General features: G+C 54.3%; 1 protein-coding gene and 1 pseudogene across 1 annotated transcript; both read left to right on the top strand.

The window, feature by feature from the left end:
- The first annotated feature begins 136 nt into the window (after window positions 1–136).
- Window positions 137–15,580, top strand: KCNJ4 (potassium inwardly rectifying channel subfamily J member 4). Its single transcript, XM_057420458.1, has 3 exons — window positions 137–325; window positions 11,854–12,026; window positions 13,244–15,580. Exons 2-3 carry the CDS (start codon window positions 11,989–11,991, stop codon window positions 14,571–14,573), a joined length of 1,368 nt encoding a protein of 455 aa, XP_057276441.1. The 5' UTR covers window positions 137–325; window positions 11,854–11,988; the 3' UTR covers window positions 14,574–15,580.
- Window positions 8,280–9,401, top strand: LOC130605182 (endosome-associated-trafficking regulator 1-like; annotated as a pseudogene).
- Window positions 15,581–17,181: the final 1,601 nt, after the last annotated feature.

Consider the following 17,181-nt stretch of genomic DNA (forward strand, 5'->3'; position numbering starts at 1 on the left):
GATGGATGCTCCGGGGAGTGAAACATTCTGAGGAGAGGCAGAGGCAGGAGGAGAGCGCTGGCGTGGGCAGGGCAGAGTTAGGAGAGGAGAAGGTCGCGGCAGAGAAGTAGCTCTCCGGGGGGGGGTGGGGGGGTGGGGGGGGTGGGTTGGGGAGCGTGGAAAGCCCAAGCCAGAGGCAAGTGCAGGCTGCAGAGAGACCTCCCTGATTCCTCCCGTCCGGCTGAGATGCTTCATGGTGAGATGGAGAAACCGGCCGCTTTCCCCTTCCTCTGATGTTGGCTCTGCACCACGGCTGGAGCCGGCGGCAGCCCTCGGCAGGACCCGGGTAAGAGGCGGTGCTGGAGCGCGCTGTTCCCCTCACCGGCACGAGACTGGGAAGGGCTTTTTTTTCCCCTTAGGAAAATAATGTATTGTTTGCTCTGCGCTCGCTCTGAGGAACAGCGATAAATATAACTTAAGGGAGATGCCTGGCTTCGTGTGAGCGTGCCAGCGAATAATAAAGTTGCCTGTGGTGCACAGCGTACGCACATACAGCTACCGCGGCAGCAGTGGGCCATGGAGCAGGGGTGAGCACCTGCCTGTGGACCTTCCCAACTTCCCCCCCCATCCCTCACCACCCTGGCTTCAGTTGCTTTGCAGGTAACTTCCTCATTGCTGTTGTCTCCCCCCCGGTTCTTCCTCTCCTGGGGCTGGGTCTCGCTCACCTTCTGTTTCTCCTGCTCCGTGCAGGTGATGGTTGTGTCTGGCTGTGGGAGACGAACGGAGAGGGAGACCCGTTCTCTACACAATTGAGTGCGCCCAGGGCTGAACTGGCTGTGTTGTCTCTCCCGCTGCTCATGGAGCTTTTTAGGCTCCAGACCTGCCCCCCTTTTCCTTTGCCTTCCAGCTCTTCTAGTCCCAGTGAGGCTGATCCTATCAGTGCTGATCCAGTGTCCCACAGATAGGCATGCTGCAAAGGATGCTCTGGATACTGGGTTTGGGTGAAGGAGCTCAGGAGGAAGTCGTGAGCAAAATGCCAGAGGCACTCTGCCTTTGCTCCCTATTGGCAGGGCCGGCATCCTCACTGTTTGCATGGTGCAGGCAGGTCACCTCAGGCATCCCTGAGGCCACCTCCAGCCCTCCGTGTCCCCACTCCTGGGCAAAGCACCCAGAGACATCCAAGTCTCTCTACTGAAGGCCTGGTCTCCCATCCCCACTGCTGATCCCAGGCTACATCCATGGCAAAGTGAACGGCTCCAGGGCCTCTCCCTTCTCCCCTTCCTTCCTTTGGGGGGTGTACTGCAAAGGGCAGACAGTGACAGCACACACAGGGGACGTGTGGTGGAGGTGACATGGCTCCAAGACTCCCCTCAACCCCTGCTCTGTGCCTTCCTTGGCTTCTCAGGAGGAGGTGGCCATGGGAAGTGGGAGGTGTGGAGAGGGATCTGAGGCTTAGCGTGACCCAGAGCTCTGGAGGGGACAACAGGGTGTGTGGGGAGCATGTTTTTCTGAAGGAGTAGGGATGTGCCCCTTCTCCATTCACCATTGAAAGTGGCACCCACAGATGCCTGAGTCACCCCAGCATGTGGTCATCACTGTTTGTAGCCGCTGACATATTTGCCTTAGGAGGGAAATGTGAACCTGGTGGGGACAAGAGGTGTTAGGGAAGAGGAAGGATGGTGAGTATGGATCAGTTGGAGAGGGCTGATCCAGAGGGAAGCGGGGCTCCTTCTCCTTCACCTTTCCCCTTTTCCCTCTCTCATCTTCCTCTGGTGCCAAGGCTGAGCACCACAACGTTATGACTCTGGCAGAGGGCTGGCAGCGTTCTTTGACTCTTGAGGCCACCCTCCACGGTTTACAAGGAAAGCCAGGAAGTGAGGAGGTGGCTGGGGAAGAATGGAGTTTCCCGGCAGGACGGATCCCTCTGGCCCCTCTGGACACCCCAACCTTGGCCACAGGCCACTACCCCGTGTTCCTGTGGTGGTGTCACCGGTGGGAGGGTGCCAGCAAGGGGGAGGAGGACACGGTGCTGGGTACCTGCACCCGCCGCGTGCTGACATCAGTGCAGACGCAGAGCGGAGCAATTAACGGCAATCTGCCCTCAGCGAGTTCCCGTTGTCCTGCCTCGTTACTGCGCTGGGCTGGCTCAACCCGACAGCGCGGCCGGGATCAATGGATGGATGCTCGCGTCTCAGCGATCGATCCCTCCCTCACCCGCGCGGCTCCCCAGCCTCCCGCTGGCGTTTCTGTGAATGGCGAGCACGGAGCGCAGCGCCTGCGCCCGCCTCGCAGCGCTGTGAAACCGCGACGGGCTGAGCCCGTGTTCCTCGACAGTGCTGCTCCGGCGCCCCTCACCGGGAGCGGGGGGTGTGTGTGTGTGTGTGTGTGTGTGCTTCGCAGGAAGCCCATGGGGCACCAGCAGTGCTTTTCCTCACAGACAAGGTGGCTTTAACGGGGTGGTCGGTCTTGAAGCCCCTCCTCGGGAGAGATGCTGATCCTCTGGCAGTGGGGGGTCGGGATTGGGCAGAGGCCACCTTTGAGCCGGTTCTCACCCTCAGGTCCCTCAGACTTGTTCTCCATCACTGAAGGTGGTGCTGCGACCCAGGGAGGTGAGGGATAGTAGCTGGCTCCAGGGCGACCCTGTCGTTACTGCCCCAGAGACCCATTACCTACATTACCGTCCTCTTGGGAGCCTGATGGCAGGGAACTCACCTGCAGGGGCAGTGTCAACATTCACCCACCGGTGTATTTGGGAATGAGATGCCACTCAGGGCTGGCACCGGCCACACAAGCACAGCAGCACCACAGCTGCTCTCACTGGAGATGAGGGAGCAGGGGATGGAGGACATGGTACCCTCCAGCCTCACACTGCTGGCCAGGGACTCCTGTCACTGCTGTGCCCATATCTGTGCCATCCCTTGCCACCACGGTGGGCCTGCCCCTCACAATCTGGACGGCTGGTTTATTTCTATGGCAACATTTCTCCTGAAACACTTGAAAGGAAGCCTGGTGCCATGTGAAAATGCGGGAGGCAGCGTCCTCCACTCTGTCCCCTGCAATGGGCTCGGAGAAAAGACCTTGGCACCTCTCCTGCCTCCTTCTTCACTCTCTCTCTCCCTCTTTGGTGAGTGGTGCCAGCACTAGTGCAATGAGCTGCCAGCCTCATCCCATCTGCCTCTCCACTGCTTGTTCTCCCCTCCCCTACCTTCATCTTTGCTCTCCCCTCTCCTCTTGCCCTCTCCATTTCCGTGCTGGGTCACGGTATTTGCTGGAAGCCTGCTTAGGCACCAGCACAGAGGGGCAAGCCGGAAAAAGGCTTATAGGAAGAGAATGTCAAAAGCTACTCCTCTATAGAAGAAGGTAAAGCAGCCCGGTAGCCTCAAAAGAGCCATATAGATTGGCTCTGCCAGCAGCATAGTGAGCACAGGGGCTGAAGGGCATCGGGGTCTCAGAGGCAGAACAGGCAGGCACTTCATCTCTCCAAAAGCTTGATGGCATTATGGAGAGGTGGTGCCTGCCATGGGACTAGACACAGTGACCCCAGAAGTCATCACATCTCCTGTCCCCATTGTTCCCACCACCAAGAAAAACCCTCGTGTCTGGGTGCAGGGGACAGTGCAGAAGCTGCAGGCAACAGCAGTGGGTAAGAGACAAGTGCGTGTGCAGGACACCAAAGAGAGTGAGCAGGGGTACCACAGCGACCCGCAACGCTGGCAGGGGGGAAATTGAAGGTGTATTAGTGTGCAGATGCAGTTGCCATGAGCCGCTTCACACTACTTTCCTCTGTACCCAAGCACATCCGTGTTGGCAGCCCCTGCCATGCCGTGGAGCTGAGGAGCAGGGGAAGGATGGGGGAGACGGTCCTCCATGCCATGGGCATCGGGTGGCATGTAGGCTTGGTGCCTTTTGTGTGAGTTTGTTTAACCTGAGTGAGCAAGCTGCAGCAATACAGGCCAACAGACCTGTAGTGAAATAGTCTATTTGCTCCCTGTGGGAGCATGGTTCTGCAGCTTACCTGGGACACTCCCTCAGCTCTGTTCCTGGTGCCCCTTAGGCATGACTGAAAGGGGGGAAGCTGGGACCCCTCAGAGGCTGGTGCCTCCACTGGGCTCCGTGTTAGAGGAGTGACAAGGGTTTTGGGGGTGCATTACTTTTTCCCTATGGCTGATGGGTTAGTGCTGAGCGGCCAGGCCAGGCTGAGCACTCAGCCCTTGCACAGCAGCCGTGTGTGGAGCCGTGGCTGCAGCCTCTCTCAGCTGGGGGCTTGGTAAAGAGCAGGCTTTGCCCTGGGTAGCAGCTCACCCTTTGTTGCTGTCACTGTTGTTGATATCATTCATAACCCATTTGCAGGTGCCTGCCTTGCTGGGTGCTTTGCAGAGGCACTGGCAGGCTGCCCCTTCCCTGTCAGGAGTGCAGCCACAGTGGGGAGTCAGATGATATCCCTGATGAGCCGAAAGTCACGGAAATGCCCCACTTGGGCAGTCCTCCCGGCCAGGCCAGCGCGGGGTCAGGAGGGGTTCTGTGCTGGAGAGACCCTGAGGTGGAGGGACACTGCTGGGGGCAGCCTTTTGACAAGGCTCCTGCAGGGCAGGATGCTCAGTAAGGGAGCTCTTGGGGTGGGTGTTAGGGGAAATGCCCTTTTTGCTGGTGCAGTCATGCTGGGAAGCTGCAGGAGGTGACCTGAGTGCACTGCAGCCACCCAGGGCATAGGGACCTCGGGGACACCCCAGCGCCTTCAGTTTTACAGCTCTTGCAGATTTTGCACCAACCCTTTGGGGTCAGGTCCATGGCTTTGGTAGGATGGCTGCTGGGGTGTACGTCAGCCCCAGGGCTTCCTCGGGAGCAGCCAGGACATGGTCTGCACCCTGGCTACCACAGAAGGCAGGCTCCTTTTTGTCCCAGAACCGCTCCCAGGGAAGACCAGGGGCCTTCTGAGCATTTCGTTTTCCCTGTGATGCCAGCCCACCCACCTCACTCGACAAGACAAAGTGGGGACTCCTCCCCAGCCATGGCCCCAGCAGCATGCTCTCCTTACCTTCCTGCTCGGCTGCTCCTCTGCCCCTGCCTCTTGTGCCCCAAGCCCCGTGTCATGCAGAGGAGAGTGGATGAGTGCCCCTGCAGTCCCACCAGCCCTCCTGCAGGGTACCCCTCTCTGCTAGGATCCCAGGGAGCCCAGGCTGTGTGGCCGGAGCAGGGACCGCCGGGGTGGTGTGGGAGCAGGCAGGAGTTGGTGCTGTCACCTTTCTGTGCCTCTTCCCGACTTTGTCATCCCGGAGACCTTTGTGTGGATCCCATTTTTATCTGTTTTTAATCCCTCTCTCCCTTTCTCTCCTTCTCTCTTTGCTTTCTTCTCTCCCCCTCCCGTCAGTATGTGGGCTGATCACTGCTCAAACTTTTAATTCAGATGGTAATTGGAATAATAATACGGGCAGAATCCTTCTGGCTCCGTTGCTGCAGCTGGCTTCAGGGAGCTATGAATAGCTCTGAGTCACACACTGAGATGGTTTAACTTCAAATCATTTTGTTTTGTTTTCATATTACCCATCCCCGAGCTCCAGAGCTTCACAGGGAGGGGAAAAAAAAAATCCCCCCTTCTCACTCCACCCCAAAATCTAAACCGGGCAGAGGCAGGTGAATAAAATCCTCTGTTAAGAGAGACAAACTGGTCAGCAGATCATGCCTTGCGGGCAGATGGGGACTGTTGGCACTTACTCGATCTATTTATAATTATTGAACGAAAAGGCAGAAGTGTGTATGTAAAAATGGTAAAGAGTTGATTACAGCTTCCTCCCCTCACCTTCCATATGTCACTTGCCTTTTTAATATGGTAAAACTCTCCCGCACGGTGACTGTGCCTTCGCGTGTGCTCGTACAGCACCTAGCACCCAGCCCTGTCGGCACTCAGGAGTGACAGCGCGGCCGCTGCCTCCCATAGCAATGCAGCCCCGTGGCCCTACGAGCCTCAGCAGGAGGATTTGTGAGGAAGAGGAGAAGAGATGGGGTTACCGAGAGGACAGAGAGGACAAACCGAACGCTGTGGGTCTGCAAAGTGCCAAAGCGGTCCCCTCTCTGCAGTGGGTGTTCCCACCCTGCCTCCCCAAGAGCCAAGAAGGTGTCTGCCGTGTTGTTGCCATGCCTGAGATGGTGGGATGGGTCTGTGGAAGCTGCTCTCAAAACCAGGTGATGCTACGCAGCTGGTAAGAGGAATAAAGGTACGAAGCACAGCGCAAGCAGAGGCTGCAATATTGACCACAGACAGGAGGGAAGCATTTGCCAGACAACTCTACATAAAGCAAAGACTAAGAGTGTAAAAATACCCTGGGATTTTTCCATCGTCGTCGTTCGCGGTGTACATCCCAGAGCACCAGATATGGGTGTTATAAAAAGAGAAGTGGGGGAGTGCTTCAGCGTGGACTTTTCTGTTCTGTTTCATGAGACTCTTCCATCGCAGATGTAAGGAAGGATTGACAATATATGATCTGCTCTGGCAGGGGCTGAAGAAAGCCTGAGACGTGCGAGGCACTGCACTGTGTACCGGAGGTGGAGCAATGGAGACATTACATCGGCACCACGTGCCATGGCATTATCAGCCTGCAGAGCCCTCGGGAAACAATGGCAGCAGCCCAGCCCCACACATCTGCTTGGGGCAGTGTCACCTTGTGCTGCTGGAGCAAAGTGTCACCTGGGAAGGTGGGATGACTGCAGCATCGCCACGGAGTCCTTGGCATTGCTCAATCTAGGGTGTGGGAAGGGGAAAGCGAGTGGGAAGGAGGGAAGGCCAGCCCAGGCTGCAGGGCTGGAGGTGGCTCTTGGTCCCCAGAGGCTCATGTGGCTGCCAGCTTCAGTGTTGCACAACAACGCTTACAATGTCCATGCTGCAGCGGCTTCCCAAAGTGACAGGGGGCTTCCTCAGGCCATGAAATAGGTGGGTGTTGATGTATGCCAAGGACAGGGCAGCAGAGGGATGCAGGGGCATCCTGCCTAGCATCTCCCAGGGCACCCATGCTGCAACCACCAGTGTGGTTTCATCCAACTCCCCAGGAGTCAGTGCTGACCCCCTGGCTCCCTTCCACATGCGGGTCCCAGGAGGCAGAGCAAGCTCCAAGATCCTCAGCCATGCTGCAAGATTTATATTTCTGTCCTTTATCAGGCTTTCCTCCCCCTCATCCATGTGATAGGCAGCTGCCTGTCCAGGGTCTGAAACCTCCCTTTTGCTGGAGGCATCTCTGAGCCTTCCACCTTCATCCCATTTGTGTTTCAGGTTTCCAAGGAGCAACAGGACCATTGCACAGCCATTTGAACTGAGTTTTCTTAGGGTTTGGCCTCTTGGTACAACCCCTGGCCTAACCAAGCTGCCAGCATCCATTGTGCAGGCTGGGACGTCAGCAGCGGCCCTGGGTCACCAGCTGCTGAAGGGGGGACAGTGGCTACATCACCTCCTGGTGTGGCACCTCTGAATGCAAGCCCAATGCAATGGCAGTCCCCAGCCCAGGGCTTCTCTCCTGCCTGTCTGCCTCACCCGTGGAGGCACCGCACGCAGTGGGGGTGTGTTGGGGTGGAAGTGGTAAGCAGGTTTATTTTTGTTCGTCTCCTGGCTCGTGCCGCTCCGAGTTTGTGGCGCCCGGCATTACTAACGCTTCCCTGCGCCAGCTGGCAGCAGGGGATGAATCAGATCAGCAGTGCCATGGTGCAGACCCCTCACTGGGCACGGGGCTTTGGGTGATGCCTCTGGACAAAGCGCTGGCGATGTCTTTTTTTAGTGAGCCCTGGCACCAAAACGCCCTTGGCTTGATCTTGCAGCTTGAGAAGCCTCAGTAGCCTGCAGGGCAGGGTTGTCCCCTCTGCCCTATGCTGCCTGCTAGGGCCAGCTGGTCCCTGTCCCCCCTGCACACTGGAGGTCTTCGGTAGCTTCATGAGCTATTCTCTACCCACTGGCAGCATCCTCTAGCTGGAGTCTGGTCCAGACCATGAGGATCCAGATTATCACCCCGCTGCCAAAAGAGGCACTTCTGCAGTTGTTTGGTTCCTCTCCCCCGTGGTCATGACCTGACAGCAGTCTCATGGTGCCATCGCATACCTGGTGATTCCTGTTCTCTCCACAATACACACACAGGGATGCGTGGACCTTCTCTCCACTCCCTCCCAAACACATTGGTAGGGGGTGGGGGGGGGATTTAGGCGTCTGTTTCTTCCCCAACGAGTGTCGCTGAGGCTGCAGAAGTTGGCACACTGCTTGTCAGTGTCACTTACCCCCAAGAGGGTAATCTGGACCCTCCTGCTTGCTGCAGCCCAAAGCATCCTGAAAATGCCATGGCTGCTTGACACCTCGGGGACAGCAGAGAGGGTCTGCCCAGAACCTCAAGGTTTGGAAGATGCTGATGATGCTGATGATGAATTGAACTACTCCTGCCACTCTGTGTGTCCTCCACTGCAGTCCAAGAGCTACGAGAATCTGAGCGATAATCAGGTGGAGGATCTAGGAGAAGCCATCCCATTTTCCCTAAATTCTAAGCACTCTCACATGGTGGAAGACAAAGCCGAGAAAAATAGAATCTACGCTGGGAAGTTGGCTGAGTATGCACAGGAGCTTGAGGAGGAAGCTCAGGAGTTTCAGACACCATTTTACAAAGACATGAAAAGGGTTGGCAGCTTGTCCGAAGATGAGGAACACAGCTGAGTCTGTCACTTCCCTGTGCATCAAAGGTCACACATCCTCCGAACAGCAAGTATGGAACCCTGTGGCTCCTATGACTCTTTCCAGTGTAGCATGGGCAATCACTCGGGGACTGATGCCTTTTCCCTGAGGGCCCATGCCAGTGACCCTTATCTGGGGTACCCAGAACACATCAAGGGAGCAGGACCCCACATGCTGTATGAGGAGGCCAACAGGGACAGGCAGTTCCAATTGCTGCAGCTGACCAACGACATGCTCAGAGAGGAGAATGCCATGCTCAGAAGGATACTGAAAGCATGCAGAGCTTCATGAAGAGCCAGGCGTGCATGATACAGAAGCTGCAGAGGCAGCTGAAGGCCAGCCTGGCCAAAGAGGAGAGGGATGCCCAAGAGCCGCAGACCTTTGCCCAGCAGAGTGAGTGGAACCTCTAGCTAATGACCCAGCGGGATCTGGAGGCAGAAAGCAATGTGGAAAAGCTGAAGCAGAAGATCTTTATTCTCCAGGGAGAGCTGGAGAGCTGGAGAGCTCCAAGGCAGAGAATGAAAACCTGAAAGCAGGCCAAACACCCGACCTGGGAGCAATGAAACACAAGATAGATTTTTCCTTGTGGAACCTCCACGAGGTAATAATGTGTGCAAACTGGTCCATCAAACAGCTCACCTCTGGAGAAGAGTTGCTGCATTTTGTTGCTGAGGTCCTTGAATCTATGGGCGGAATTCATAAAGTTGAAGCAGAAGAAGAGCCATGAACTCGGGTCCTACAGAAGAATGTATGGATCAAGACCACGGGTCTCCCACTGCAGCCTACATTAAAACCATTTGCTCTCATGTGCTTGAATGTGTGTTCAGATTTGTAGCCTTTATTCTTCATGGAAATTATTTCTTGTGATTAAGTACAAACTGCAGGTAGGGATGTAGTTTTAGCTTTGTTCTGGAGCTGTGGACCCAGCGGCAAATGTTTCCCAGGCTGGAAGGTCCAGCTGTGGTGGGCAACATACTGCAACAGACTGTGCCACAGCTCTGGCTGCCCTGGGCTCCCATGTGACAGCCAGGAGGAAGCACAGCAGCATGGGATGCAGCACTCTTAAACAGTGTGCCCACCTTTTCCTGCAGCTGTACCAGCTAGAAATGGAGATGAGCAAGTCCCTTGCATTTCATCTGGTTCCTTTGCCCCTCCTCGGTGAGGTGGGGAAGGTGAGAAGCAGACTACTGCACATGGTTGCAGTGAGCAGATGCTCCTTAGGTCCTCCTTCTCCTTTCGTAGCCACCTCCTAGGCCAGATATCCAAAATCTCTAGAAATTGTGCATCTGTTCCTGCAGTAGGGGAAAGGGTCGTGGTGGTGAGGTGGTGACAAAGGTGGTGAGAAACCTTTAGGCAGTTGTGAAGTATCCATACTTGCGAGCTGTGACAGTGCCTTTCCTCTGGTGTCAGTGTCAGTGCTGGCTAAGGATGAGCTTGTCTTATCCAGGCTGCCTAAGGAAGGCACCAGTTGCAGAAGATGCCCTTCCTCTCCTGGCTGGAGCTGTCTTAGAGGGGTATACCTAAATTGCCTGCCTTTGTCACCCCCTAAAGACCCGCAGGACCCTGATGTAGAAACTCACCACATAATCACTGAGAGTATGCCTTAGCTTTATACTAGCAGAACCATCTGTGAGCACGAAGTGACCTTTCCTCATCACCTGGTCATCCCTCTACATTTCTGATGAATTTCTGCTACCAACCCCAGTTTCTGCTGTAGGTTTACCCAGCTGCATAACCAAATTTCCTGTATCTGTCCAAACCAACCCTCCTTTAAGACTTGGATGCTGTAGAGCAGTGTGGGGGTGGGTGCTGGCAAAGTTCAGTGCCAAAGTGTTTTTTCCTGATGGGAATTTTTAGGAAGCTGTTCACTTCTACCTCTATATGGTGAGCTGTGGACTACAAGGTAGCTGTCTTCTCCTGGTCCCATAATATCCTTGGTCTGGACAACCATGTTTATGTTGCCACAGAGATTAAAGTGCCTCAGTAACCTTGGTCTCTGGAGGAGAGACTGCTGGTTAATCTTCACCCCAGACATGACAACAGCAGTGCTTGCACATCACTTGCTGCTTTCTTGTCTGTGCTCCTAACTGGGGGAAGGTGGTGGCCACCCCTAGCCACATGAAGCCCCAGTCTGCAATAATGATGATAAGGCAAGGATGGTTTTCCATCCCAGACATCACTTGCTGTTTTTCTCTCCTGTCCATGCATGACTACTCACAGGCAGCTCTAAACCTTGGATTTGACCTCCAGATCCTTGGATTTGTCCCATATAGGGCAACCATTGGTTGCTCATCATTGAGGTTGGGAGGAAGCAAACTAACTGGCTCTATCTGTGTCTTGCGCTCTACACTGACTGCTGTAATCCAAAGGTTACAGTGCAGGATTAGCATGGGTGTACAAAGCCCTTCCTAATCTGTGAGTCATTACCCCCTCACTGCATTTCACTTCCCAGCAGCTCTGGGCAGGCAGGATAGGTCGGCTCCTAAGTCTTCGTTTTCCCCATTCTTCTGTCTGGGGAGAACTGGGTCAGGACATAACATCTGCTGGACTTCCTCTCCAGGGCTCTGCTGCTGAGCTGCTCCTTGGATGCTGTACACACAGGACACATCACAAGGTTTGTTTGCTCTAACCAGTTTCTCCTTGGCTACCCCTAAGCCCTTACTTTCCATCAGTTCTCCTTTTTGGCTCTACTCGTTGCTTTTCTTCTCTTTGAAACAGGAGGGATGCTCTGCACCCCCTGGAAATAAATTCCCTCTGGGTCAGGCTGGGCTGATGGGGATACTTGAGGGCTGCCGTGCATGTCCATGCTTCATTAGTCCTTCTGTGTGAGGTATTTAGCCTGGCTGAGCTCTCGTCCTCCTGTAAGCTATGATATTAATATAGTAGCTCAGAGCAAGGGCCACGCAAGCTGCTCTACCATTGCGCCCTTGATCTGGAGAGTGGTGACCGTCTGGCCTTGCCCTTCTCTTGGCAGTAGATGTCGGCAAGCATGGGGGCTGTGGGCCATTGATCCATCAGCTCCTAACCTGCTCCAGCCAGACTGCAGTGGACCCCTCCATGGACAACTCCAGGCCCCTCCTGAGCAAAAGGCTGGGAGCTGTGTGCCCCCTGCTCTGAGACTGGGAAGGGTGCTGTCAAGGGATGCTCTGACTGGGTTTTGCTTCATCCTCCCCTGCAAGGCACGTGCCCAAGAGCAATTGCAATGGCAGCGCCAGTCCCAGCTCGCCAGAGGTGAAACCTGGAGCCACTGGGTCCCATGTGAGTGCTGCTGCATGAGATCCTGCGCCCTCCCAGCTGCAGCCCCCTGACACTTGATGATACAGCGAGCCATGGGCAGCGTCCGAGTCAACCGGTGAGTAACCCTCCTCTCCAGGATGCTGCTGCCCTGGGTGGCCTGCTCCTCCTCCTCTGGCCCCTCAGGTCCTATCTTCAGCCTGTCTTTCAGTATACTCTTCTCAAATCATCTGCCAGGGTCTATTCCTGCTCCTGGCTCCTCTCTCTTTCTCCAATCCAAAACATTCTGTACAGGGGGACAGTGATCAAAGAAGTGGTATGGAGAAGCAAAGCAGTGCATGGTGCTGGACCAGAAACTACAGATTCCAGCATTGCTGCAGAAGCCCATGTCCCCAGGAAGCACAGCTCCAGCCTCCAGTGCTTCCCTCACCATGAGATGAGGATGGGGGTCACAAAACCTATGAAGGAGGGCTCCAGCTGATGTGTCAACACTATGGATGGGAGGGAGACACTGCCAGCCTGAGGGGTCCTGGGAGGCTGTGGCTTAGTGGTTGGGACGGCAGAGTGGTCTTGGTGCGCCTGTGTACTTGCTTGATTTCCTCAGTGGTCAGAGCATCTTCTGCCATCACATCTTTAAGGAGTATCTACAACTATCCCAGCAGCCTGTGAGGGGGAGCAGCAGTGCTGCCTGTGAGGGAGGGGAGCTGGAGGGGCAAATGTCTCCCAGAAAATGTGTGTGGAGCTTCTGTCAGGGAAACTGCCAGCACTTTTTGGCTGTTGATCTCCAAATTACACCTTTGGCTTCGGATGCAGGATACTGGGAGCCACGCGCGTTGCTGTGGCAACAGAATTGTCCTGAGCTCAGGGAGTGTATAAACATTGTCACCAATGCACCATGAAAGCAGAGAGGAGAAAACAGAAAATCCAGGCCTTATGTAATGTCAGGGCCAAAGTGTGGCCATACTGCGAGTGCTTGTTCGTGGGGTTCCTGGCTGTCCCAGCTGCTGCCAGGTTTCAAAGCCTTGGATCCCTCCCCACCGCAAAGGCTGGAAGGTAGCACAGTGCTACAGGCTTCTGCTGCTCTGCTGCCCTGTCAGGACTTCCATAGATACAACCTCCTAGCAGCAAGACTTGACAAATATTGCAGCCGAGCTCCACCAATTTGGTCAGGGTGGCACCACGGTGCAATAACCAGGGAAACGTGCTGTTGTGATATTCAACACAGCGGTACCGTAGCCATGTGAGCCACCCACACGTCTCCCGCCCTCGCTGTCTCAGTGGTTGCTGTTATTCTTCATGTATTTCTGCTGGCAATGCCTGTTTCTTCTCTTCCAGGTACAGCATCGTCTCGACTGAAGAGGATGGACACAAGGTCTCTGCGCTGGGCAGCATGAACGGGCACAGCCGGAATGGGAAGGGCCATGCCCCCCGGCGGAAGCACCGCAACCGTTTTGTGAAGAAGAATGGGCAGTGCAATGTCTACTTTGCCAACCTGAGCAACAAGTCTCAGCGCTACATGGCCGACATCTTCACTACCTGTGTGGACACGCGCTGGCGCTACATGCTTATGATCTTCTCTGCTGCCTTCCTGGTCTCCTGGCTCTTCTTTGGCTTCCTCTTCTGGTGCATCGCTTTCTTCCATGGTGACCTCAATGCACCAGCAGTGGGAGGCAGTCCCTCTCTCCTCAAGCCCTGCATCATGCACGTGAACAGCTTCCTAGGGGCTTTTCTTTTCTCAGTGGAGACACAGACAACCATTGGGTATGGCTTCCGCTGCGTGACTGAGGAGTGCCCGCTGGCTATCATGGCAGTTGTGGTCCAGTCCATCGTGGGCTGCGTTATTGACTCCTTCATGATTGGCACTATCATGGCCAAGATGGCAAGGCCCAAGAAGAGGGCCCAGACTCTCCTCTTCAGTCACCACGCAGTCATCTCCGTGCGGGATGGCAAACTGTGCCTCATGTGGCGGGTGGGCAACCTGAGGAGGAGCCACATTGTGGAGGCCCATGTCCGAGCCCAGCTCATCAAGCCCTACATGACAGAGGAAGGGGAATATCTCCCACTGGACCAGCGGGACCTAAATGTGGGCTACGATGTGGGCCTTGATCGTATATTTTTGGTCTCACCCATTATTATCGTTCATGAGATTGACGAGGAGAGTCCACTTTACGGGATTGGCAAGGAGGAGCTGGAGACGGAGAACTTTGAGATTGTTGTTATCCTTGAGGGGATGGTGGAAGCCACAGCCATGACCACACAAGCACGAAGCTCTTACCTTGCTAGTGAAATCCTTTGGGGTCATCGCTTTGAACCGGTTGTGTTTGAGGAGAAGAACCACTACAAAGTGGATTATTCACGCTTTCACAAGACCTACGAGGTAGCTGGCACACCTTGCTGCTCAGCCCGGGAGCTGCAAGAAAGCAAGATGACTATCCTACCTTCTCCCCCACCTCCCAGTGCCTTCTGCTATGAGAATGAGCTGGCTCTTGTCAGTCAAGACGAAGATGAAGATGATGACGAAGTGGGTGTGGTGTTAGGAGGCAGCACTAAGGAGGAGGGAGGCGTCATCCAGATGATGGATTTTGGAAGCCACCTGGACCTGGAGCGGCTCCAGGCAACTCTGCCCCTAGATACAATCTCGTACCGCAGGGAATCAGCCATCTAACTCCTCCAGTCTCCCCATTCTACACCTGTTGCCCACAGTCTCCTCTGTTCTGCACCCGTACATAGCTGGATAAGTCCCTTGCCCACCAAAAAATGCCTCCCACGACTGTGTCTCAGCCCCTGAGTACATCAAGGCCTGGAGCTGCTCTGATATACTCCCTTTCCCATGAAGTCATACTACCTGGAAGAGGAGTGAGGATACACGACTCTTCCCGTGTGTGCAGTTTGTGCTAGGACCCCTTTCCTGCCCAGAGACAGGAGAGCAGCAGGCCTGGTTTCTCATCTCTGGAGAGGCGACAGGAGTCCCTGCTCTCAATGGACAGACCAGGACCTACAACAAGTGTTTCTGCTGCTGAGGGAGCAGCAGACTGTCTCAACAGATACCCTCTCAACATGGGTAGGCACCATGGCTGTCAGGAGTCGACTGCCACTAGGAAGGAGAGAAGCGATATCTAAGCACTGACCAGATAAGGATGGATGGGAGAATTTTGGACTCTTGGAGGAAATGGGGAAAGGATCTCAAGGGAGGGGTTTACTTGCATGTTTATTGCTTGTTGAACATGACTGTGTATAAAACAGAATGAGAACTAAAATCCATATTCCACTGCAAATGCCAAGCTAGGAGACAAGGACGCTCTTTGTAGCCTACTCTGCACTCTCCTTGGCTTTTGGCATCTGTCACCTCCAGAAGCAGCTCAGCTCCACAGACTCAGACCCAGTTCTCCCACTCCTCTTGCAAAACACATCCTGCTCCTCTGCGGAGACGCTTGTCAGAGGAGGCAGGGCCCTGTGTTTGCACACTCAGACTGCTCCCTGGCACAGTGCAGCTGGGATGACAGACAAGTGACCTGACTGGACAGCAGACCCTCAACTTCCTCCTTTCACCTCCTCCGTTCTCCCTGCTGCCATCGGCTGTAAAACTGAATTTGTAACTATTTATTTTTAATAAAGTCTAATATCCCAGGGGAGGTTTGGAAGTAAAGGAGAGACCCTAAGGCTGAAGCCAGGTGTAGAGACTGGTGAGAGTTATTAGTGCTGGTGTTTGCTCTTTGTATGGTATTGGTGCCTGGAAGCTCCACCACAAGGGCTCCCCTGTTCTGGGCCTCTCTAGTAAAGACTTACAATAGGAGACTCAGAGAATTTGCTCAGGGAGAAGATCATACAAAATGCATGTATGGAAGGAAGCACTTGCATTAAAAGTACCAGTAGGGTGGGTCAAACAATCCTGCTTGCTTTGGAGATGGGAGTTTTGCCCAGGGAAGGTTTATAGATAGAAGATGTGTTTGGCGAAAAGGCAGAGATGTGTCAGACACTGTTCTAGATGTAAGGATCAAAAAAAAACCATGAAAGACCCCAAAACCTCTTTTTTGTTTGTTTGTTTTCTTTTAATTTGGTAGGGGCAAGTGAGAACCAGGGAGAGTGAGGGAGGACATCGACCAGAGCTGGAGCTGCAACGTCACTTTGCTCTCATTCAACAAAAAAACCTGAGGAGCCTTTTCCTTTAGGAGCAGCAGAATCACTCCTTCTAAACTGTAGATGATACGAGGACAAACAGACAAACAGGTAGCTCAGGAAGATGCTCCAGGCACCCATCAGTTGTGATGTGGGGAGAATGGCTGAAGAAATATGTCCCACCCAACCCTTGATCTACACAGCATAAAACCAGCATCTTGATATCAATTTGGAATTAGTTCAAAAAGCAAGATGAAGGAGGGAAAAGCAGAAGGGGAAAGAAGGAAACAGTAGGAGTGAGAGGAAGAAGGAGGCACAGCAGGCAAGTGGAGGAGGAGGAAGGGAAAAAGAAGAAGAGAAAGTAAGGTAACATGGAAGTGCATGTGAGAAAGAGTGGAGATAGGCTAACAAGACAGGTGTAGACCCAGATGTGGCTATTTCTCATCCGGGATGTAGGTTCTGTGGGAAACAGCTGCCCACCCCAGCAGTGATCTGACACCTTTGGGAATCCTTGCCAAGAAGGGAAGAGGAGCTGGCAGAAGGATAAAAAGAGAGCAGACAGATGACAACCAAAGAGCAAGGCATCAGGACAGGAGTGGAGAAAGAAAAGGCATCACTCCTAGTGCCTTTCTAATGCCTTCCTCTCCTCCCACTGGGCACAGAGTGGGAACAGGAGATCTTAGATTGTGGTGCCTCCTGACTTGATAGACAGCCTCATTTTTCCACGTGTGTCCTGTCCCACCTCTCCTCTCCAGTGCTAATTAATGAAGCCCCTCCCTCCCTTTATTACTTATTTATTGTCCCCAGAGGGAATAAGCAGGGGCTGGTATTGACCTGGCTTTTAATACAGCTTTCAGAGCCCAGTGCCTGCCACTGACCATGGCAGCAGAAACAAATTAATGGACCGAGAGAGAAGGACTCTGTGTGTGAGGACACGGGCATGCAGGACACAGGCTGGGGTGGTGGCCTCTAGGAGAGGGGGAATCCACATGACTGGGCAGCCTCCCCTGTCGCTGAGGTACAGCATCCTTCAGAGGCAGATGACAAAGCTTGGTGGGTTCAAGTGCCCACAGCATGGTCATTTTTGTGAGGTGCATCTCAAAGGAGTGAGTGTTCAGGGGAGCCAGGCAAGGATGGGGCAGTTGAGGTACACCAGG

This window comes from Pezoporus wallicus, unplaced genomic scaffold (assembly GCF_028554395.1).
Source record: "Pezoporus wallicus isolate ANWC-B61680 ecotype Strahan unplaced genomic scaffold, APGP_CSIRO_Pwel_v1 contig_2871, whole genome shotgun sequence".
Classification (NCBI taxonomy): Eukaryota; Metazoa; Chordata; class Aves; order Psittaciformes; family Psittacidae; genus Pezoporus; species Pezoporus wallicus.

Coding starts and splice junctions, on each gene's coding strand:
- KCNJ4 (XM_057420458.1), top strand. CDS start 11,989: ATGATACAGCGAGCCATGGGCAGCGTCCGAGTCAACCG. Junction 12,027..13,243: donor GGCAGCGTCCGAGTCAACCG/GTGAGTAACCCT, acceptor CTTCTCTTCCAG/GTACAGCATCGTCTCGACTG.